Source organism: Balaenoptera musculus, chromosome 9 (assembly GCF_009873245.2).
Source record: "Balaenoptera musculus isolate JJ_BM4_2016_0621 chromosome 9, mBalMus1.pri.v3, whole genome shotgun sequence".
Classification (NCBI taxonomy): domain Eukaryota; kingdom Metazoa; phylum Chordata; class Mammalia; order Artiodactyla; family Balaenopteridae; genus Balaenoptera; species Balaenoptera musculus.
In genome coordinates, this window is record NC_045793.1 from 47,420,968 (window position 1) to 47,445,006 (window position 24,039).

Below are 24,039 nucleotides of genomic sequence, written 5' to 3' on the forward strand. Positions count from 1 at the left end.
TGCATGGCTATTTTTTAACTACATTTTTTTAAAAAAGTACTTCAAATTACAAAGTAAACTAAGGAAAGTATATCACTCAAACAATAACAGAATCACAGAGTATCCACCACTGCTTGGTAATCAGTTTATTCAGTTTGAGTGTTTCTAGGGCATCTATAGCCTCATGAGGAGATTATTCATGCCACAATTTTCATTACTCCACTTTTGGAATTGTTGATTTATGAATATATTGAAGAAAGACTTAACACCTGCTAAAGGGCCTTATGTCCAGTGTGCCTAAATTTCCTTCCCGTGGCTGTCTAACTCATCCTGAATTCCCAGTAGTGTTGGTTTTGTGGTTTAAAAGAGTTTTAACTGAAGCTCTGCCCAAATGATAACATGAGGGAGCAGGGGGTTGGAATAAGACAGGCCCAGGTATACACGACCACTTAAAAGACATCACTTACTAAATGTTAATTGTTTCATATCCATTGTATCTCATAATAAAAGGTATTCAGTTTTATTTATTGAAACTGTCCCCTTCTACAATTAATCAAGGCAGTCAGCATATAAGATAAGATGAACTAAAAATTAAGTCTGCAGTTGAGAACATAAAGACAAAGGGGAAACAACAGAAGAAGAATAATGTAAAACCAAGTGAGATTAGGACAAACAGTGCCGGGTAAACAAGCCTGGCACTTGCCATGGATGGGACACAGATTTGCCTCCACTGCTTTCCAGAGGCCTATGCTATGCAAAGAAAGACATGCCATCAGTGCCCCGAGGCAGTGCCCACATATAAAACAGACCAGCTCTTCAGAACTAACAGGAAAGGGACTAGGGGCAGGAGGGTTACCTCTTAGGAAAATAGAGAGGCCCATTCCAAAACCAAGGGAAGGCAGAGAGAGCGTGCGATGGCTGGGCTGAAGCTACTGAAAGCAGGATCTGGGGTCTAGTCTTGTACAAAGACAAATGGGCACCTGAAGACCCAGAGTCCTGCACCACGGGGCATGGCCACAAGGCCTTCAACTTGGAAAATATCAAGCATATGTAACCAAACACCCACTTTGGCCACGAAAAAACTATAGCAGGGGGTCAGAGAACCTGTGACTTTGAACAATGTAATTCCCTGGCAAATATAAATCTGGGGACAGAATGTATTGAATTTCCAATAGGGTAGTTAGAGCCAAGGCAGATCGCAGACCTGGACTATCATAATAGGGGAAATGCCAAGAAAAGGCTTCGCTAAGGAGGGGAAAGCGGTGGTTCTTAAGCTTTAGCTTGCATCACAATCACCTGGAGGCTAATTAAAACACAACTGTTGGGTCCTACCCCAGAGTTTCTGATGGGGAATGGGGCTGAGAATTTGCATTTCCAACAAGTTCCCAGCTTCTGCTGCTGGTTCTGGGACTGCAATCTGAGAACAAGAACCAGAGTGGAACTTTGACCAACTACATATTTGAGGGTGGGCGTTACATTAAAAAAAAATCTAAATGTCATTACTGACTAAAACCACCTCCAATTTTCAGGATGGCATGGGTTGCAGTGAAGTGGCCCCCCTTGTACCTACCTTGAGCAGCCTATAGATTCCTGCTCATTTAGAGTTGAAAATCCCCAGTGAGAACTCTGATTTCAGCACACACCATCTGTGGCCGTTCTTTCTGTTTTTAAGTTGGGTCAGAGTTTATTATCAAAGCTCGCCCAGCTTAAGACATTATAACAATGTCATCTGCAAACAGGAAAATGAGCGCCTGTTTTCTGTAGTATAGATGAGAACATCCAGCTTACCCAAAAATGGAATTAGATCATCAAGGTAATTCAATCCTGCAAACATCTTATTGATCACAGTCTGTGTGCTCCTACGGTTCTACCACTTGTGGGGATGGCACTTGACTTCCTGGTGCTTAGGCAGAGTTGGGGGTGGCAGGGGAGCTAAGAACACGCCTGTTGCCCTCCCAGGACTCAGTTATCTGTGTCAAAGGGCCATTGCCAAGGGCCTCACTCTCACTGCATGGGTTTTCTGCTGTCAGCAGTACTGGGGAGTGCATTTTAAGTTGGTGCAGCTTAACGCACAACTGACTGCTCTCCACAGAAGAGATGGTGTAAGAGGCTAAGAGCTACAAGCCATCTCACGCCAGCCAACGTATTTCTGCCCAGGGAAGAGCATTGCTGGCCACACCTACCATCTGCTCTTGGTGTCAAACACTGATCTGTTTTACCAACGAGGAAACTGAGGCTCAGAGAGGTTAAGCAACTTGTCTGTGGTCACACAGGAAGCAGTGGGCAAAGCGAGGATGTCAAGAGAGGTGTCATGCCTTCAACCTGAGCCTCAGCTCCTTCCTTTGTAAGTCGCAGAAAATAATAATACCCACAGGGTGGATATAAACATTCCAAGAGATAATCTGTAGATAACCCTGCCTCTCATTTGGCAGGGGCCCAATGAGTGCTTATTCCCTCCTATTTGAATTTATATTAGCAGAATTTTACTCTCCTCAGGATTACACCCATGAATGATGAAGGACATATCTTTTTCCCTGAAATAATCTCTCTGTATGAATAATGCATGGCCACCGTGGAAGGCATTAGAGTCTACCACTATTGCTCATTTAATCTGCAAATAATAATGTGATATAGGTATGATTATCCCCATTTGACAGAAGAGGAAACTGAGAAGAGAGTTTAAATTTAATAAGAAAGTGCCTTCTTTCCACTCTACCACCATGTAAACATGATGCAATCTCATTCAAACAAGTTGTATTTTCTTTCTCCAAAATGAAAAGGTTGTTATTTAGTCACATAGTTAAGAATAGAGACATGCCTAGGACGAAAATGGAGAGAGAAAAACACAGGCATAGGCACACATATAAAATTAAATCACATAGTCCCTCTATAAATAAAACATTTTTCTTCAATACTATGACAACTGCTACCTTTGTTTTTGCATTGAGGAGGGATTAAACTCTACAAAACTGTGGACCCAAACATGTCGTGGACAGTAAGGGAGCACCCCCCTCCCTGTCGGCAGCGCCCAGGCACCAGGGAGGGGCCGGGCAGTGCGCTTTGAGAGCTCCTTTCTCCTGGCCTAGGCGAAGAGGGAAAGCAGCTGGTGCTGCCATGCCCAGGAGCACGTGCCCCTCTGTCTGTCTGGCATGTTAGTGGCTGCCAACACCCCATTCCTCAAGCCTGACCGAGCTCTCAGGACCTTTTGAGCTGGCAGAAGAGGGGAGCACACTGCCTGTGTGTGCTGTCGGCTATTTCCCCATGACACCTGAAGAGCCAGGCAGAGTAGCTGCGTCCTTGAACTTCCAGCACACACAAGGCACTGGCAGCATCTTATCCCAGGACCTGAACTCCTTGGCCGTCCATGGAGAGAGACCTGAATCAGGGCAGCAGTTTGGAAACGGACTGCAGGGACAGGATGGCCTGTGAAGCAAGAAGGGGAAGGAGTGCACAAGGGACCCAGGAGCTGCCAAAGAGAGGGCAGACAAAAAGAAGTCCTTGTTCCTAGGCCTCTGGAGCCCCCAGCCTGATGCTGCCTGGGGTACAGTCTGCATGGCAGAAGGCACAGCCCTCTGGGCTTTGGCTCAAGTCCTGGCTCTCTTACTTCTTAGTGGCATAGTCCTGGATGAGTCCCTTAAACTCATTAGCCTCGGTTTCCTCACCTATAAAATGGGGATATAATAATACCCACCTTAGAGAATATTTGTGAGGCTCAATAAGAAGTAGCCCTTGAACCCACAGTCTGAATTGGGTCCCCTGTTGTCACTCCTGTGGTGCTATATACTCACTACAAGGCTACCGTTCAAGTTGCTCTACCATCTATTAGCTGTGGGAAAGTTAGCAAACCTTGCTGGGCTTCACTTTTCTCATCTGTAAAGTGGAGATAATTACAGAGTAGCTTGTGAGATTACTAAGATTAAATGAGTTCATACATGCAAAGTCTGACACACAGTGAACTGCACGTAAGTGGTAGTTGTCTTTGAAGCTGTCACTCTTGAAATTTAACATCTATCTTCTACACTAGACTGTTAGTCATTCATTCTTACAAACATGGATTGAACGCCTATCACATGTTTGACACTGTTCCAAGCGCTGCAATACAGTGGTAAGACAAGCTCTCGTGAAGCTTACAGACTAGTGGGGCAGGCAGAAAATAAACAGTGGACTATCAAGTGCTGATGAGTGCTATGATAAGAATAAAAGGGTGAGGGAGGGAGTATGTGGTCAGGAAGGTTTCTCCCAGGCTGCAATGGCAAAAAGGAGCTGGCCATGTAAAGATGTGGGGGAAGAGTACTTTAGGCAGAGGGAACAGCACACGTAAAGGCCCTGAGGCAGGAATGAGCTTGGCTTGTCTGAAGACCAGAAAGGCCAGTGTGGCAGGAACACAGTAAGCAAGGGGGAAGAATGGTCCAGGATGAGGTCATAGAGGTGGCAGGAGACAAATCATGTGGGGACTTGAAGCCAAGAAAGCTTAGGTTTTATTGCAATAATGGGAAGTCAGTTCAGGAGAGGTAGGGAGTGGTGAGAACATGACTTGGATTATATTTTAAATAGATCCAGAGGGACTGCTGTGCAGAGACCCTGCCAGAGCCACTAATATCATCACCCCCACTTTAGGCACTTTCCCCAAACAAGTCTGCTAGGGAGGTATTAATATCATCCCTATTTTACAGATGTGGAAATCATGGCAGAGAGGGGTTAAATAACTTCCCCCAAGGCTCAAAGTTAGATGTGGGGAGCTGGGGTGCAACTCGAGTAGCCTGACCCCAGAGCCTGTGCCCCTAACCATTATACCACTCTGCCTCTTAGATGAATGGAATGGCCCCATTCTAGGTAGCCCTGGCCAAGTGCAGAGTGAGCCCTCAGTAAAAGTCTGTTGAATGAATGAATGAATGATATAAAGACACTCTGTAAATTGAGAAATGCTATGTAAATATTCTTATTGTTAAATCCTTCAGATTACATTCCCTTCATCTCAAATTTCTTCTAATGTTTAGCAGATTTTTCTGGGAAAAGAAAAAGAAGAGAAGTAGGACATTTATTTCATGTCTGAGTTCCCTTAGCTAGAGGCAAACAGCACTTGACAAATCTGGCCTGGGACAGATAAGAGGAGAAGTTTTGGGCGAAGAAAACTCCAGTGGTTGGCATCTTGTCCATTATGGCCTCTAGAAACTGAAAAAGTTCCAGTCTACCCAATGAATTACTCCCCCTCACCACCATTATCTTTCTTCCCTATCTATTTCATTTAATTGTCAGTGAATGAATACTTTCAAAAGAAATACTTTCAAGCACTTTACTCATACAGGTGGGAAAACATTTAAAATATAATATGGGTGGCCTTGAAAAAGGCCTGATATACTTAATGTTTCTGAATGATGGTTTGATAAATATATTCAAGGCAAGAGAATAGCCTTGCTTTTCTCTACCTACTTATTCTCTTTGGATATGTCTCCTGCAGTGCCAGCAAGAAGGCTGTGTGGAACTCTCCCCCATAAAATCCAGAACCATGAGTGATTCTTGTCCCATCTCGAACAATAAAGAGGGGGAAAGGTCACTGGCAGTCCAAGGAAGCCCAGGGCTAGAAGGGACTCCTAATCAAACCCTAACACTGCAATTACTTGGACCCTGATGCCCTTTCCACTATATCCCTGGAGCTTACTTACACTTTTACAATGGAGTAAATCCCTTTTTAATGATCTCCCACTGACAACACTAATTTACTTATTTTAACTACAGTTAACAGTGTTCTTACATACACTTATAGTTTACTTGCTCTTCACAAGTACCTATGATGGAGGCATTCTGATCAACCTCATTTTACAGGTGAGAAATTGAGGCTCTTAAAAAAGAGACAAGTTCTGGGCTTCCCTGGTGGCGCAGTGGTTGAGAATCTGCCTGCCAATGCAGGGGACACGGGTTCGAGCCCTGGTCTGGGAAGATCCCAAATGCCGCGGAGCAACTAGGCACGTGAACCACAACTACTGAGCCTGCGTGGCTGGAGCCTGTGCTCTGCAACAAGAGAAGCCGCAATAGTGAGAGGCCTGCGCGCTGTGATGAAGAGTGGCCCCCGCTTGCCCCAACTAGAGAAAGCCCTCGCACAGAAACGAAGACCCAACACAGCCAAAAATAAAAAATAAATAAATTAATTAATTAATTTAAAAAAAAATTAAAAAAAAAGACAAGTTCTAAACTCTGGGGAACCCCAGATCTCTGACCCAAATTTGTGGGGCCCTTGCTGTGCACTGGAGACTATTAGGTGCTTTATCTATTTGATCACCTGGCAGTTGGTATTATACTCATTTTCTGGATGTGTACACTGAGCATCTGAAAACATTAAAATGCATCTGACCAGAGTCACACAGCCAGAACTCAAATCTGGCTGTCCCCCAATGCCATCCCTCTTCTAGAGTGTCGCAGGGCTGGGGCCAGGTGGGTTGTTCACCTTTGCGGGGTGGGGTGGAGGTGGTGGGAGGGGCATGCTTTATCGACAAGTCATACAGAAGCCTTCATCTCTCTGGGGCCAAGAGAGACAATCTTGCTGTCTCTCTAACTCTTTCTCGAACTTCCCGTGGGTGGTAGGGGCGCGCGACAGCCTGGACCTCGGCCCAGCTTTGTCTCACCCTACCTGAGGAGCCAGCGCCAGGCCTCGCCGTGGCGCTGCCCCACCTCCGTCCGCAGGGGCGGCAGCAGCGCCAGCTCCAGGCTCAGGCCGGCGACTCAGGCTGGTAACCTGAGCCCATAGCCGCCTCCATCTTACATTTGGGGACCATTATTTTTTCCTCGTCCTTACAAACACTTCATGAAGCGCCATCCTCGCCCAGTCTCTGCACCTCCCAACCCAACTCCCCGGCCCTCTACATCCCCTTCCTAAACTACCAGCGCCAAGATCCCAGGTGGGCGCAGGATGCAAAGTCGAGGTTTTGGACACCGCAGTTCCAGGTCCCGGTACCTCCGAGCCTGGGGCAGGGCGGGGAGTGGGGTGGGGAAGAGAAAATCCCCCTCATCTAGAAAAACCGAAGGGCTTTGGCAGGGCCGAGGCCGCCGCCTCAGCTGGACAGAACCTCTCGGGCTCCACACACCCCGTTGGAAGCTCACAGAGAAGCAATGGAAGCACGAGAGGAAAGGGGGATAGGCGTGCCTGTGTGTTTGTGTGTGTATGCGCACGCGCGAGTGCGTTTTTAAGATCCGAGGTGTAATTCCGCAAAGAAGGTCCAGGAGATGGGGCATCGCTAGTGTGGACATAGGCTTTGTGTCCAAACACCGATGAGAATAACATGGGGGAGGGGGACGGGAGCGGGTTCTCCCTGGCAGGGACAACTCGAGGAGTTGCGTCTGCGCATTTAGAGGGTAACGGGGTTCCTCACCTGGGCGGGACGCCTGGGTGTAGGAAGCTCCCGACTCTGGATCCTGCGGGAGGGGAGGGTCCGCGCGCCCTGGCCCGCACTGGTGCGAGGCTGAGACACCCCCGGAGATGCTCCAAGCCGAGCACAGCGCTCGAGCCGTGGGGTCGCGTCCCGGAACCAGCCCTCTCTAGCCCGGCTCCCCGGATCCTAAGGACGCCCCTGCCTGCCGCCTACCGGACGCACCCGGAGCGCTGACCCCAACGGGCCGGGCCCGAGTGCTCCCCCGGCGGAGCGCGGAGCAGCTGGGTGCGCCGCGGTCAGCCGGTTACGCCCCCCCCCCACCTCCCGCCCCACCGCCTCGCGGCGAGGGAGCTCGGGCGCAGGGAAGCGGCCGCGAATCCACACTCCCGCGCGCTGCGGCGGTCCCTCCCCCAGGCACTCACAAAATTGTCCCCGCAGCCGTTGTCCGGACACAGCACGTAGAAGGAGACGCCGGGGTCGGCGTAGAAATCCATCCTGCGCTCGGTCTCCTCGGTGGCGATGAGCTCGAAGGGCGTGTTGGAACACCATTTCTCCGCAACGTCAGCCAGCTGCTGGAAATCCATCCTGGCCCGCCGCGCCCGCTGCTCCCTCAGCCTCCTCACTCGCCGCCCGCCTCCCGCTCCCTTCGCCGCCCGCCCTCCTCTCCTCGGGCGCCCTCCTCCCGGGCGGGCAGCGCGCAGCTCTGTGGGCTCTCGGGCAGGCGGCGGGGCCGGGCGACGCGGGCTCCCTCCAGTCCCGGGGCTCCTCCCGGCGGGGACTGTTTACATGCTGTGTGTAACGGGGTGGGCGGCGACCAGGGACAGCGCGGCGCCGCGCCCGGCTCCTCCCCGCTCCGCCTCTCCTCCCGCCCCGTTTCGGGCCGCCCCCGAGGCTGGCGCGGCGGCCGGGCGAGGTTGGCGGTGGGCGCGACCGGGCGGGACCTGGCGCGGCGGGAGGGACCGGGCGCTCCGCGAGCTCCCCTGTTCCACCCCCACCTTTTTAAAAACTAACCCTGAGCATAGCTGGGCCCTCCCGAACCCAGGGCCGCCCCGGCTCGTGACGTCATGGGCCCCAGCCAATCAGCCGAGCCTGAGGCCAGCGCCGCGGCCTGCGAGCCCGGTGACGTCACAGCGCGGGCCCGAAATCCGCGGCTTCCAGGTTGCAGTGAAGTGGAGTTATCTGGATCGCGTTTATCTGCCTTTGGAAGGCCGGGAAAGCGTTTTCCCCGATGCGACTGAAATGCAGGGAAGCTCACAGAATTGCAGATAACGTGTACCTTGTCTGAGGCTAGCAATGGAGGAGCTGAGAAAACCTAAGGGAAACAGAGCTTTTTTTTTCAGAAATCACAGCTCTGTTCTCTGATTAACGTAAAGAAATGTTTCCCATAAATACATTTACTAGACACTGAAATGAATGTCCATTTGGAAAGGAAGATGAAAGTTTTGGGATTTGGGGGTTTGTTTGTGTGTGTGTGTGTGTGTGTGTGTTAACATAAAGCTGAATATTTCTTAGAAATAAGCCTTAAAAGACTAGCTTGAATAGTAGTCACCTTCAATCCATATTGTATAACCTAAAATGATCAACTGCTAATTTGGGAGAGAATAAAATACATTTTAAAACAAGAGTACAAGGCCCAAAGAGTGCACCTGTTGAATGCTCACTGGCTGCCGGGGAACAGACAGGCATTGCTGGCTTGCAGAAAATGCGTTGGACAGAGCCCTGGCCCACAGGAAGTGAATGACTACTAGCAGAGACAGGCTAAATAGCATTCATTCTACAAACATTTAATCAGCTTTTATCTTTAAAGTTTGTCTTCTGAACCAAGCACTGTGCTAGCCTTAGGGATATAAATATGAATAATATGTAGTTCCACCCTCAAAGAGCTGGCAGACTAGGGAAGGGCAGCTCATGACACCACAAACCCATTGAACACACCACTTCCTCAATAGAATAGATGCGATTCTGGAAAGTTGTTTTTCTTGCACATCTCTGGGATAGGAATTCTTTTTCCCTTGGCTTCCCTTAATAAAATCAAAGCTGTATTCCCATAGTGAAAGTAGAAAATCCAGTTAATCTTTTGGTAGAGGAAGAGGTCACGACAGTGATCAGCCTAAAGGCTTCCTGGGCATTGCATCCTATCTGATCTTTTTCCTGATGGGAGTTGTCCTTACCTGGAAGTTAATGCTCATGTGTAACAGTTTCACGACTTCGTAATTTCTGAATCCCTTTAAAACAATTCAGTTCAGTGAACATTCCTGGAGTATCTATTGAGTACCAGACAAAGATGCACAAGGCCCAGTTTTTGCCATCGAGGAATTTACAGACTGAACTAGGGAGGATTCTAAGATGACCTTCAAGATTCCTGTGTACACCAAGATTCCTGGTATACCCAGATGTTCTCCCAATTATTCAAACAACCACTAATCTAGGTACTGCTGTGAGGGATTTTGCTGATGTAACTAAGGTCTCAAATCAGTTGACTTCAAGATAGGGAGATTGTCCTTGGTGGGCCTGATGTAATCACGTGAGCCCTTACAAGGGATTGGGCTTTTCTTGGAGATTCAAAGCATGAAGTAGATTCATCATCAGTGAGATTCTCCACTAATGGCTTTGACGATGGAGGGGGCTGCTCTCCTGGAGAAGATTCTAGGCGCTCAGAGCAACCCCTGACCGCCAGCCAGCATGGAAATGAGACTTGAGTCTTACAACTGCAACGACCTCAGTGAGCTTGAAAGTGAATTTTCTGCAGAGCCTCCAGAGAAGAGCTCAGCCTGACTGATAGCATGATTTCAGCCTTGGGAACCCTGAGCAGAGAACTCAGTTATGCCTTGGCTGTGCTAGAAATTCTGACTTACAGAATTGTGAGCTAATTAATGGGTGTTGTCTTAAGTTGCTAAATTTGTTTTAATTTGTTATGCAGCAGTAGAAAACTAATACACAGGACAATGAAGGAGACAGACACAAGAATAAAAAAATTCAATACGTTGTTGTGTTACAAAATGTTGCTTTTTTCTTTCTTTCTTTTAAATAGGGACACCTCAAGATAGAGCAATTTTCCTTGCAGTCTTACCTGGTTCTGTCACTTAAAGCATTACATGCATTAGTCTGGAAGTTTCAAAAATGAAGAGAGATTCTTTAAATTTGAAACTAAAATATATAAAAGACATAGCTTTTCTTCTTTTTGGAAAGGAGGGAGTTATACAAATACATGTGTTTTTAAGTCCATCTATCAAGTTTGCTCCAAGTGATGGATGACCATAATTACAAAGTTTTATTTATTTAACAAATACTTTTTGTCAGAAGATGAAAAATTCTCAGGATGAAAAAGAGATCTCTGGGGCTTCCTTGTGGCACAGTGGTTAAGAATCTGCCTGCCAATGCAGGGGACACGGGTTCGATCCCTGGTCTGGGAAGATCCCACATGCCGCGGAGCAACTAAGCCCGTGCACCACAGCTACTGAGCCTGAGCTCTAGAGCCCGCGAGCCACAACTGCTGAGCCCATGAGCCACAACTACTGAAGCCTGCCTGCCTAGACCCTGTGCTCCACAACAAGAGAGGCCACCACAGTGAGAAGCTCGAGCACCGCAACGAAGAGTAGACCCCGATCACCACAACTAGAGAAAGCCCGTGAGCAGCAACAAAGACCCATCACAGCCAAAAATAAATAAATAAAATAAAATAAAATAAAATAAAAAGAGAATTCTGAGTATAAAGCAATTGTTCAATAAATTGAATAGACATCGTTGGTTTCCTTAGAAAGGCGTTGAGTTTAAAGAACAGAAACTTGAGTTCTGGGTTGATTCCCACCTCAGTGAGTTTCAGTTTCATGTATTGATAACCTGCAATTTACTTAATTGCCCTGAGCCTCAGTTTTCTCTTCTGAAAATGGTGACAATAAGTGAGATAAATTATGTAAAGTCCTTTTTCCAGAACCTGGCACACAGTAAGGACTCAGTAAATGCCATGATTACTCTTAATCTGCTTCTTGGGAATGATTTGTAGGAAGATCAGCTGATGAATTTTAAGAGTAAAATTCAGGAGTGACATGAGGGTGATAGCATGGTGAGTACTGATCACAGATGATGTGAAGTATTTTTTCCAAGCATTTGGAGCAGGGTTTCTCAATAGCAGCACTACTGATATTTGGAGCTGGCTATTTCTTTCTTGTGGGCAGTTATCTTTTGCACTGTTGGATGTTTAGCAGTATCCCTGGCATCTACCTGCTAGATGCCAGTAGCATTTCCCCCCCCACTCCCCCTGCCACTGTGACAACCAAAAATGTTTCCAGACATTGTTAAATGTTCCCTGGAGGCCAAAATCACCCCCACTTGAGAACTACAGACTTAGAGAGAAAAGTCTTGCACATTTTATGGAAAGGGTGCTCACATAAAAGCAGTGGAAATTAGTCCTGGAAAGTGCATTTACAGAGGCTGCTTGAACCTTGGTTTCCTTAATGCAACTGGAAAAGTCAGTTGCTTGGACAGGAAGCCAATAAGTCACTCTGCTTCCCTCCTGCTTGGACAGAGTCCTGTGAGGCGTCCCGTGTAGAGATGTATACAGGCTCCAGGTACAGGGCAGTGGTCATTCCAGAACTTCAGCCGGGTCTTCTGTGTAGCCCAAGGCTAAAGGAACATCAAGGACCCCTGAATCCCCTTTCTTTTTTTTTTTTTTTTTTTTTTGCCTTTGGCCCTTGTTCAGAAGTAGAAGGAAAATTAAACCATAGCCCCATTGGTGGGCAGAGAGTTGTTCAGGCTTCATTGTATTTAGAGAAATGTTTCTCTTCTTTTATAGGAATCTAGACTTTACTCTTTCTGAACACTGTCTTTGGGAGATGTGTGTCGTTAAGGAGAGGAGGCATCTTCACACCCCATGCTGGCTGGGAGGTCTCAGGAGCTCGAATCGCAATTGCAAAGCCCACCAGAGATTCTCCTACTCAAGCCGACTCTTCCACCCACCCCTGTTCCCAAGTCCTCTGTGGCTTTTATTCTAGTGTGAGTAAGGCTGACTTGAATATATAATTTTACCTTTTATTTACTCCCACATTGTAAGTGCATTTAATTAGCCCTACCATCTGGTGAATCTGCTTCATCCACATAGCCTCGTGGTCATGTGGTACAAGGAACGAGGCAGAAAGGGAAGTGTGGCTGGTTCCACATTCACCCTTTGAACCCAAGGTAGTTGCCATTGTATCAAGAGGGACTGTAGCCGCCAAGCTCCAGGAGGTGACCGTCAGTAGAGTGGTGTGTGATTTGTCACAGCAGTGATGGGAGAGGTGAAAGGACTCCAGGATCTGGAGACAAAACCCCCAAGAAGTCAACATAAGAGGGATGAGAGCCATCCCCACAGCTTCCCAATACACTCAGGAGAGGTGACACCTGGGCAGTGGGGTAGGGAGAATAAATAGAAGGTAGTCGGGTGAGTTCAGCCTATGCCAAAGTTTATGTTTCATTGTAACTGGAGTTTGAAAAAAAAATTAAATTGGAAGATCGGCAAAAATTAAAAACCTACATAAATGGGTCACTGTGACCCAAATACCCCATAAACCTCAGGAGAAGGATTTTCTTCAGCATTCTTGCCCTCTGGCCAGAAAAATCCATTCTGAATTTTGTTTCCGAATCTGTCGATCTTAACTTCTACAAAATCATTTCCTTTTTGTTATCCCTCTAAAGGCTTTGCATCTAGAATCTGAGGAAGCTTCGGGTTACATAATTTGGCTACATTTGCCTTCAAAGCATGTCTACCTGATCAAATTCCCTGATTAACATTTTCCTTTTACATATGTCAAAGAAACAGAAATTATTTTTATTTTATTTTTATTTTTTAAAATACATTTAAACACCTCGGCATTCTATTTTGTTCAGTCATTCCCCTCCTTGCCCTTATTCTCAACTAAAATAGTTTCTCATGTTCCCTGTTTCTAAACATTTTCGTTGCCTTCTTTCCATATGACACACAAAACTCCCTTTTCAGCAATATCTCTTTGGTGGAGCTGAAAGAGAAACACAGACTTCATGGTGGCAAAATGGTTGTTTTAACATTTTTCTTTTCCCTTTCTGATCATGATTATAGTTCTGCCTTTATTTTATTTGTCTGCTGAGGCTTATTAGCACCTAGTTATATTAGCTCATTCTCTAGCGAGGTGTCCCAAGAGCATTACTCCAGAACTCCTACAAGGATGTAGCTTTCCCTCTGGGAAAAGGCATGTATCCAGGAAATTTGCTAAACCGGAACCTGCTGTCCTTAAATTAGCAGACTGATCTTTTATGATACGTCCACTTAGTAAGATACAATGATCTGGAGGACAGCAGAGCTTGCTTTACTCCAGCCTTGCCCCAGACAGAGAGCGTGCTTGTCCTGAGCTACAACACCAGCAAAGTAGTTGATAGAACGAGTGCAGCTAAGATTTGTGACACAAATGGAAGTCTGGGTGTTAGAAAGACTTCAAGTCATGACTTTGCCACAATTAATTAATTAATTGTGACCTTGGATAGGTTACCTAACTCCTGTGAACCCCCATTTCCTCATCTGTAAAAACGCAATAATGGTATATTCCTTGTGAACTTGTTGTAAGAATTTGAGAAAATAAATATGTGAGTGTGTGTGTAATAGGGGAAGACAGTGCAAAGATCAGCAAGAAGTTTTTTAAAAAGTGAGAAATTTGACAATATATCTAAAGTTCTGATAGTAGTGGTCCTTGGTCTATAATGTGTGCAGAGATATTGATTAAGTTTAGGTTTTGTTAAATTAAGTATGCCTGTTAAAAAATTTAAGGTGTATCAGTTAGAAATTGCATTCAGCTAATAAAAGTCTTGACTAAAGTGACTTGAACAAAATCAGAGTTGGTTTTTGTTTCACATGAATGAAATGTGGAGGTGGGCAGTTCAGGGCAGATTTGGCCACTCCTTGGTCATTAGGGGTCGGGCTCTTTCTGCCCTACTATCCTTAGAGTGTGGCTTCCATCTTCAAAGTTGCCTCAGGGTGCATTATGGTTTCTGGAGTTCCAACTATCACACCCACATTCCAAGCAGGACAAAGGAGGGAAGGACAAAGGAACATAGGCCAACTGGCATTATTCTTTTAATGAGCCTTCCCAGAAGTTCCAACTAACTTCTCACATACTGTTTCCCTTCTATCTTTGAGGGAAACTCAGAAATGTAGTTTCTCAACAAGGTTTATTTCCCATTTTCATTGCTAAGGAAAAAAGGGAGAATGGCTATCGCAGAGACATCGAGCAGGTTCTGCCATAAGGGTAACCACTAAATATTAGAGAAAGAATGAGAAACTTCCAAACAAATAGAAAGGAAAATGGGGACCAAAGAAAGTCCATTGATCCAACAGATAGCGGGAATGAACAGAAGCCAAGAAAAATCATTCTAATGAATGATATACACAAAATAAGATGGAGTAAATAATTCCAGTGGTTTTTTTTGTTGTTTTTTTGTTTTTTGTTTTTATTTTTGGCTGTGTTGGGTCTTTGTTTCTGTGCGCGGGCTTTCTCTAGTTGTGGCAAGCGGGGGCCACTCTTCATCGCGGTGCGCGGGCCTCTCACTATCGGGGCCTCTCTTGTTGCGGAGCACGGGCTCCAGACTCGCAGGCTCAGTAGCTGTGGCTCACGAGCCCAGTTGCTCTGCGGCATGTGGGATCCTCCCAGACCAGGGCTCAAACCCGTGTCCCCTGCATTGGCAGGCGGATTCTCAACCACTGCGCCACCAGGGAAGCCCCTAATTCCAGTGTTTAAGTGTACTCATAATCAATGTGAATGGACTTAACCCACAGATGAGAACATAGATTGTCAGACAGGATAAATCAAACAAAAGTCATCCATATGCTGTTTATAAGAGACACACTTAAATTATAACAGAGGAAGTGTGAAAGCAAAGGACTGGGAAAATATGTAACAGGCAAATTCCTGTTAAAGGATAATGTTTTTAAAAGATAATATCATGATGCTTATATAAATAGAGAAGAAAACATCAAAGATTTTATTTAACTCTTTAATTAGTGAGGGAACTAGTAAGATGCTATAAAAGAGAATTCAAAGTATTACACTTTTATAGTTGAATCAGGAATGAATACACAAATAGATGCAAAATTGGTTAATATCCACAGGGTGATAATCAATTACATTTCACTGAACATAATTTTTATATCGACGGAGAAAAATTATTTGCATTGCTATCAGTTTGCTATAAAACAGCTCAAAGACAAGGAAAGGCACAAACTACAGAACCTGAAAACTCAGCGGGATGTGCTCTCAAACAATGCTTAATTTTCCATTGAAGACACCAAGGAACATTTTGGTCTATGTTAGTCTTTCACAACGTTCCCTAGTGTCCCCTCTCCTTCTATGATCATAACAATCTCAAAGAAAGATTATTCTTTTTTTAAAAAATTTATTTATTTATTATTTATTTTTGGTTGCATTGGGTCCTCGTTGCTGTGCGCGGGCTTTCTCTAGTTGCGGTGAGCGGGGGCCACTCCTCGTTGTGGTACGCAGGCCTCTCATTGTGGTGGCTTCTCCTGTTGTGGAGCACGGGCTCTAGGCGTGCGGGCCTCAGTAGTTGTGGCTCATGGGCTCTAGAGGACAGGCTCAGTAGTTGTGGCGCACAGGCTTAGTTGCTCCGCAGCATGGGGGATCTTCCTGGACCAGGGCTCAAACCCATGTCCCCTGCATTGGCAGGCAGGTTCTTAACCACTGTGCCACCAGGGAAGCCCTCGAAGAAAGATTATTCTTAAGTTTGACTGGCAAGATCCAGGTCCACAGAGTAATTTGACCAACTACAAAATTAATTTTTGTCTTGAAGTTTTCATAAGGAATCCCAGAATGATCTCTTAAAAGATTTGCTCTCCTATGGCTAGGAAACTCTTGCCATCAAATTATGCCTGCAGTATCTATAAATTTGGGTGAATTTCTTTCTTCTTAAAATCTTCCAAATTTCTTAAGGTTCCTGGTCTGCCAGGAAGTAACCTTCCTCACCTCCTGTGAGGCTGGGATCCTATAAGCCAGACACCAGCCAGTTTTCCTAGGAAGGCTTTGTAAGCGTCAGCTCCATAAGCCAAGTCAACCTTAGCTCCCTAAGCTAAGCTCCCAAATGGGGGTTGGTCATATCTGATGAAATAAGCATCATTCTCAAATATGGCACTCCAGGAAAGGCCCTGGTTGTACAATCAATTCATCCAATTGTATCCTGGTAAGGAGAACAGGTTCTTATTGAACCTTTGCAAATAATTATATTGCCATGAAAAGCATGGAGAATCAGTAAGAGTTTCTGAATTCTGTGAGATCAGTGGTGATCAAATATAATTTTTAAATGTTCCATTTCAGTTTACAAAAGCAGAACCTACTAAATTTTATAGGTTACAAATAGCTTAAGAAGAAAGAAAAGGGTTTATTTATACAACCAGAATATAGAACACTGAAATAAAATCAACATTCCAAAAAAATAACCACAGTGAAATTTTCCTCATCAGTTCACTCAGTCTTATGTAATTAATTCTTGTTCCCTGAGCCTTGGGTTAGTAGTCCTCTTGACTAAAAACAGTACTGGAGATCTTGATTTGGTCCACTGGTATGGTATGAAAGTTATCTAAGAGATGCCAGCTCAGAAGCATGTACACTAGAGGCTAAGTTTTAAAGCACTGATAGCCTGAAGTACCGGGTACAGTCCTTTTCTATACTGAGAAAAGACTCTGAGACCATCCTTCTTAGTTGAAGACAAAATTGGCCTGTAGCAAGACTTCCCTGGTGGCGCAGTGGTTAAGAATCCGCCTGCCAATGCAGGGGACACGGGTTCGAGCCCTGGTCTGGGAAGATCCCACATGCTGTGGAGCAACTAAGCCCATGTGCCGCAACTGCTGAAGCCCGCAAGCCTAGAGCCCGTGCTCTGCAACAAGAGAAGCCACCGCAATGAGAAGCCCGCGCACCACAATGAGGAGTGGCCCCCGCTCGCCGCAACTAGAGAAAGCCTGTGTGCAGCAACGAAGACCCAATGCAGCCAAAAATAAATAAATAAATAAATATACTAAAAAAAGAAAAAATTTGGCCTGTAGCTTACAGCAGAGCCTTCAGGCAAGCATCAGAGTAAAACAAAAACTACTTGTAGATGGCAGAGACTTAAAATGGCTATGTTTAATTTATAACTAGTAACCTTCAAATGTGAAAGGTCTGATGAGGGGTGCCTAATAATAATGCAACCCACAGAAACTTGGTTGTTTCTATAGCATGTCAAAGAAAGATAATAACGTCACCCCTCTGGCAAAAAAATAGTCTGTCCCTAAGGATAATGATTGAGCTTACATTCAAAGATACCTGATTCATTAAAATGGAGAAACATAATTTTATGGAGGAAAAATCTTGAGATATAACATAATGATCATAAAACATAATATACCAAGAATATACCAAGAATAGCAAGTAAAGAGATTCAGGAGTAGGGCCCAGACCTCTGTATTTTTATAAAACTCCATAGGTAAGTTTGATGTGCATTCCCATTTGACAACCACTGGCCCAGTAGACACCAGGTTCAAATTAAAGAAATAAAACTATGGCCAGGCCAAGGTAACATGTTAATTACTGAAATTATGATTGAGACTATACTGTTGTTGTCGAATGCCATCAGGCAAAGTATTGCCAGGACTCTGATAAATACAGGAAAACACGACACACCTATTTCATAAGAGTTTTGATCAGTATTTTCCTTGAGGATAAAAACAGAACACGGACAGACAGGGCATTGACAAATCTCCAGGGATTTCCTGGAAAGCATACCATTTCTGAAATATTTATATTAACAATAGTTTATCTGTACAAGTTTAACCTAGGGAAAGCTGAGCTCCTCTTCTGATCTGACAACTCTACTCATGCAAGTCCTACAATAGTAATGCATTAAACAAATCTAGCACCTCTCTTTTTATAAGGTGAAAGAACAAGGCTTTGTGACTTCCTGGGGCCCTCTAGGGAATCTCAAGATTGTTTTAGATGTAAAAGACATCTTGATTTTATGTACACTTTAAAACGGCTAAAATGGTAAATTTTATATTATGTATATTTTACCACAATAAAAAGATTAAAAAAATTTTTTAAATTACAATTAAAGAATCCCCCCCCCGCCCCGAATCCTGATTTTATTTTACTTTTTCTAAATTTAAGATCTAATTTTTGGGGAAATGAAAATAAATAAAATAAAAAACTTATCAGAAGATATTTGGATACTTAATTAAGATGGGATCATGGATGACTTAGAAACAATAATTGATTACCTATTTAATTAGAGTCACAATAAAGCATTTAAAAATAAACATAGATGGTAACAGGATTTTAAAAAATCTATGTTCTTTCACAAGTGAAGAACCTTGGTTCTTTTTCTTCCTTAAATAATCAAGAATATAGTAAAGTCAACATAAAGCACAGGAAATTATTCTGGTAAAACCCAGAATCTTTGGTTACACAGCAGGTAATGATAACCTTTACATTGTAGGCTGAAGCATTACTCAGTAAATCAAGGCAACAAGCCTACTAAAATTGGGCAAACTTTGCTAAGATTTTAACACATTACAGAGCTACTTTTCAGACTCGAGTATGATAAACTAAGGCAAATAAAATGTAATTTCCAAGTTCTGTCCTTCATTATCCTTTTTCCTATTCTGAAACAGACTGACATTTTACTTTAGAACAGATCTTAGGGGGGCTGCAAGGTCAAAACTAATTTTATTATAACACTAAGATGTTATCTATGTTAACATGCAGTGCATTAATCATTGCTGTTGGCAAATGAATCAATATGTATTTTTAAAAGTTCTCAGTTGCCACCTTTAATATAGTAAATGTCGATAGTTATAACCCACATAAACAAAAGTCGCTGGGGCTCTCAATAAATCATGAGTGTACAAAGGGGCCCAGAAACTAACAAACAAAAAAAGTCTAAGAAGTACTGCCTTAGGATAAATTTATTCCTTTTCCTTGGAAAACAAAAGCACATCTACAGTTGTACATCTATTTATGATAAAAACTCTCTAGAAAGTGGGCATAGAGGGAACCTACCTCAACACAGTAAAGGCCACATATGACAAGCCCAGAGCTAACATCATACTCAGTGGTGAAAAGCTGAAAGCATTTCTTCTGAGATCAGGAACAAGACAAGGATACCCCCTCCTGCCATTTTTAGTCAACATAGTCTTGGAAGTCCTAGCCACAGCAATCAGACAAGAAAGAAATAAAAGGAATCCAAACTGGAAAGGAAGAAATAAAATTGTCACTGTTTGAAGATGATGTGATACCATACATAGAAAATCCTAAAGATGCCACCAAAAAAAACTACCAGAGCTCATCAATGAATTCAGTAGAGTTGCAGGATACAAAATTAATATACAGAAATCTGTTACATTTCTATACACTAACAACGAACTATCAGAAAGAGAAATTAAGGAAACAACCTCATTTACAATTGCATCAAAAGAATAAAATACCTAAGAATAAACCTGCCTAAGGAGGTAAAAGATCTGTACTAGGAAAAGTATAAGACACTAAAGAAAGAAATTGAAGATGACACAAACAGATGGAAAGATATACCGTGTTTAACTCACACACTTATGGTCAATTAATCTATGACAAAGGAGGCAAGAACATACAATGGAGAAAAGACAGTCTCTTCAATAAGTGATGCTGGGAAAACTGGACAGCTACACATAAAAGAATGAAATTAGAATATTTTCTAACAACATATACAAAAATAAACTAAAAATGGATTAAAGACCTAAACGTGAGACCAGAAACCATAAAACTCCTAGAAGGAAACATAGGCATAACACTCTTTGACATAAATCATAGCAATGTTTTTTCAATTTGTCACCTAAGGCAAAGGAAACAGAAGCAAAAATTTTAAAATGGGAACTAATTAAACTTAAAAGCTTTTGCACAGCAAAGGAATCCATCGACAAATGAAAAGACAACCTACTGAATAGGAGAATGAATTTGCAAATGATATGACTGATATGGGGTTAATATCCAAAAATGTATAATCCATAAATAGCTCATACAACTCAACATCAAAAAAACAAACAACCTGATTTAAAAATGGGCAGAAGGGGACTTCCCTGGTGATCCAGCAGTAAGACTCCATGCTCCCAATGCAGGGGACCCGGGTTCAATCCCTGGTAAGGGAATTAGATCCCACGTGCATGCCGCAACTAAAGATCCCACACGCCACAACTAAAGATCCCACACGCCACAACTAAGACCCAGTGCAGCCAAATAAATAAATAAATATTTTTTATAATAATAAAAATAAAAATGGGCAGAAGACCTGAATCGATATTTTTGCAAAGAAGACATACAGATGACCAACAGGCACGTGAAAAACTGCTCAATATCATATATCATCAGAAAAATGCAAATCGAAACCACAATGAGATATCACCTCACATCTGTCAGAATGGCTACCATCAAAAAGTCTACAAATAACAAATGTTGGTGAAGATGTGGAGAAAAGGGACCCCGAGAACACTGTTGGTGGGAATGTAAATTGGTGCAGTCACCATGGAAAACATTATGGAGGTTCCTCAAAAAACTAAAAATAGAACTACCATATGACCCAGCAATTACACTCCTGGGTATATATCTGAAGAAAACAAAAACACTAATTTGAAAGATACATGCACCCCAATGTTCACAGCAGCACTATTTACAATTGCCAAGATACAGAAGCAACCTAAGTGTCCATCAACAGAAGAATGGATAAAGATGATGTGGTGTATATATATACAGTGTAATACTACTCAGCCATAAAAAAAGAATGAAATTTTGTCATTTGCAGCAACATGGATGGGCCTAGAGGGTATTATGCTTAGTGAAATAAGTCAGACTGAGAAAGACAAATACTGTATGATATTTCTTATATGTGGAAGCTAAAAAACAAAACAAGCTAGTGAACATAACACAAAAGAAACAGACTCACAGATAAGAGAACTAACTAGTGGTTATCGTCAGTGGGGAAAGGAAAGGGAGGAGGAGCAAGATAGAGGTAGGGGACTAAGAGGTACAAATTACCGTGTATAAAATAAATAAGCTATAAGTATGTATTGTACAGCACAGGGAATATAGCCAATATTTTATAATAACTCTAAATGGAGTATAAACTTTAAAAATTGTGAATCACTATGTTGTACACCTGAAACATGTAATACTGTAAATCAACTATACCTCAAGTTTTAAAAAGCACATACAGGTGTATTTCTTTGTCGTTATTGTTCCTAGTGTAGCCTCAATAACTCTTTTTTTTTTTTTTGGCTGTGTTGTACGACATTTGGGATCTTAGTTCCCTGACCAGGGATCAAACACGTGCCCCCTGTATTGGGAGCATGGAGTCTTAACCACTGGACTGCCAGGGAAGTCCCAATAACTCATATTAATTAAACTTTAAACCACAATAATTAACTTCCATTTATAATGACCCAAAGATGTATCCTCTCTGTAGCATATGAAAATAAGAAGCAAAGTATACAAAATTAAATAGTGGTTACTAGTCAATATTTTGGTATTCTAACTTACCTGGTTGTATGTACCAGAAAGCCAAACCAGCTTAAGCAAAAAGGAAATACACAGGGTCCGGTAACTGAGAAGTTTAGGAGTTGAATAACTTTGGCATGGTTGACTCTAGCTGCTCAAATAAAGTGACTGGGCATCTGTCTCTTTTCATCTCTTGGTTCTGTTTTCCTCTGAGCTGGCCTTGTTCTTCAGAGCCATCTGCTTTCTCGTGATGAAAAGAAAGTCCCTAGCAGCACTAAGCTCACATGATCCTTAGTGTCTCACAGCTCAGAAAATGGAGATTCAGGTCATCTCTTTCAGTATCTGATTATTCTCCCTAAAAGGTCCTTAAGTAGCTCTACTTGGAGCAGAAGCCCATCCCTGGGCCAATAGCTGATTTCAGAGGTCTGGGATACTCCAAATGCTCAGCCTGGACCACCTGCCCACCCCTGTGATCATTTAGAATAGGGAGCAGGTGTTCTCTGCCCCAAGCATGATGCTCACTGTTTTCATGAAAAGGCAGTCTCGAAACTTCAGCAGGGCGCCGTGGAAGCCTATGAGCAGGTCCAAAAGGAGCCCCTGAAGCTGAAAGGCGTCGCAGAGCTCAGAGTGACTAAGCGGAAGAAGAAGAAAAAAAGGACAAGGCGAAACTCCTGTAAGTGATGGGAAAGGGCAAAAACGAGGAGGAGAAGTGGCGCAGCCTGGACAAGCGGACACTGGCCCAGGTGGCCTCTGAGAAGAAGCAGGAGAAATGGCAAATGGAAAGGCTCCTGAAGAAAGCATCCAAAACCCACAAGCAGAGAGTAGAAGACTTCAACAGACACCTGGACACGCTCACGGAGCACTATGACATTCCTAAAGTTAGCTGAACAAAGTAGCCTCCCCATCTGGGGTACGGAGTAGCACCGAGGAGAAGCAGAAGGCAAAGTTGGGATTATGTTTGGTGCCTTTGGCATTTTCTAGAAATATTCTCTTACACACATCCTTACGTCTTCTGCTTGAGACAGTGCTTTTCAAAGCTGTATGTCCTTATTCTGGAACTTGATTAAAGTAAGACTGTCCTTTTACTCTATTTTGACTTCTCGGTAGCACGTAGCAGGAAAGCTTTTTAGCTTGGAAAGTTTACCCAGAGATTAAGGTTATTTCTGTGTAAGTGCTGTGGAAAAGTGTTTTTACCCCCGAGTTGCATCTGACTCTTTGACAGCCAGCCAGCTGGCTTTGCCTAGATGAAACTAACTCCAGAGGACAAGGAGCTAATGCCAGCGTGGCCTGCAGCATGTAGACCTCTGTAGGGCCCTGCAGGGGCTGCCTTTCCAAGCTCCCTCTAGCTTGGGGCTCATGCTCTCTCATCCAGGGTCCAAGGAAGCCACTTGTAGCTTCGTGGCCTTCAGACTACCTCCTCAGCCACCTGGCCACTGAGACAATGTGGCCTGGGAAACAGAACAACCACCTAAGGCAAGGATGGAACGTACGTCTTGTCCCTTTCTGAAGCTGTGGCCAGTGTGTAGCCTCTTCCACCAATGTCCCCATTCCAGACATGTCTAGTGGGTGTTGCCATGGCAGACACTGCCAGTTGAGCACAGCATTCTTTGTAATGGAACCCAGACACAACCTGCCTTCTTACCCTCCACCCTGGGCTCCAAGCAGCTCCCCGTATTTATTCAGAGTTGGCACATAACGTGTTCGGCGTTCCTGGCCTCAGGATACCTCAGGGGTGATGGGACCAAGGCAGAGCTCCAGAACAGACAGACATGGGTGCAGTTGAAAGGAAGGACTCAGGTTTCCATGCTGGAGAGCCAGGATCTTTGAGGGCCTATGTGTACCCACCAGATGTGGATCAAATTGCATATGCTATTGGGAGGAAGTGTGTTGACATAGATGTTGAAAGAATAAGAAAGTCAGAAAAGAAAAACCGTGTTGGGTTTGGGACTGTCATATGTGAAAGGCAGAACAAGACAAAACAGTTATTAAAAAAAAAGAAAAGGCAGCCTTGTTTAGCGGAAAGAACACTAGACTGATATTCAAAATCCCTTGGTTTTGCTTCTGGCTCTGCCACCTCCTAACTGTGTGACCTTGGGCAGGCAATTTCACTTCCTCATACAGCAGTATTTTGTGGTATAGAATGAATGGGTTGGATTAGATGATTCCAGATTTAAATGTCTATAAATGTGTTT

The 24,039-nt window shown here is 43.9% G+C and overlaps 1 protein-coding gene and 1 pseudogene across 4 annotated transcripts in view; one reads left to right on the plus strand and one right to left on the minus strand.

Annotated features, from left to right (window-relative positions):
• The window catches only part of MTURN (maturin, neural progenitor differentiation regulator homolog), a 29,478-nt gene extending 21,154 nt beyond the window's left edge, over window positions 1–8,324 (minus strand). The window contains exon 1 of one of the 4 annotated variants that reach the window (XR_005021172.1): window positions 7,766–8,301. Coding sequence is in view for 3 of the 4 variants with exons in the window: in XM_036863089.1 (XP_036718984.1) it covers window positions 7,766–7,927 (162 nt within the window). In the remaining variant the exon portion in view is untranslated. Of the gene's footprint in view, window positions 1–7,765 lie in introns of all 4 variants that reach the window. The other 3 variants (XM_036863089.1, XM_036863087.1, XM_036863088.1) reach the window with 3 other exon arrangements.
• A 1,802-nt stretch (window positions 8,325–10,126) lies between these two features.
• Window positions 10,127–22,743, plus strand: LOC118900534 (annotated as a pseudogene).
• Window positions 22,744–24,039: the final 1,296 nt, after the last annotated feature.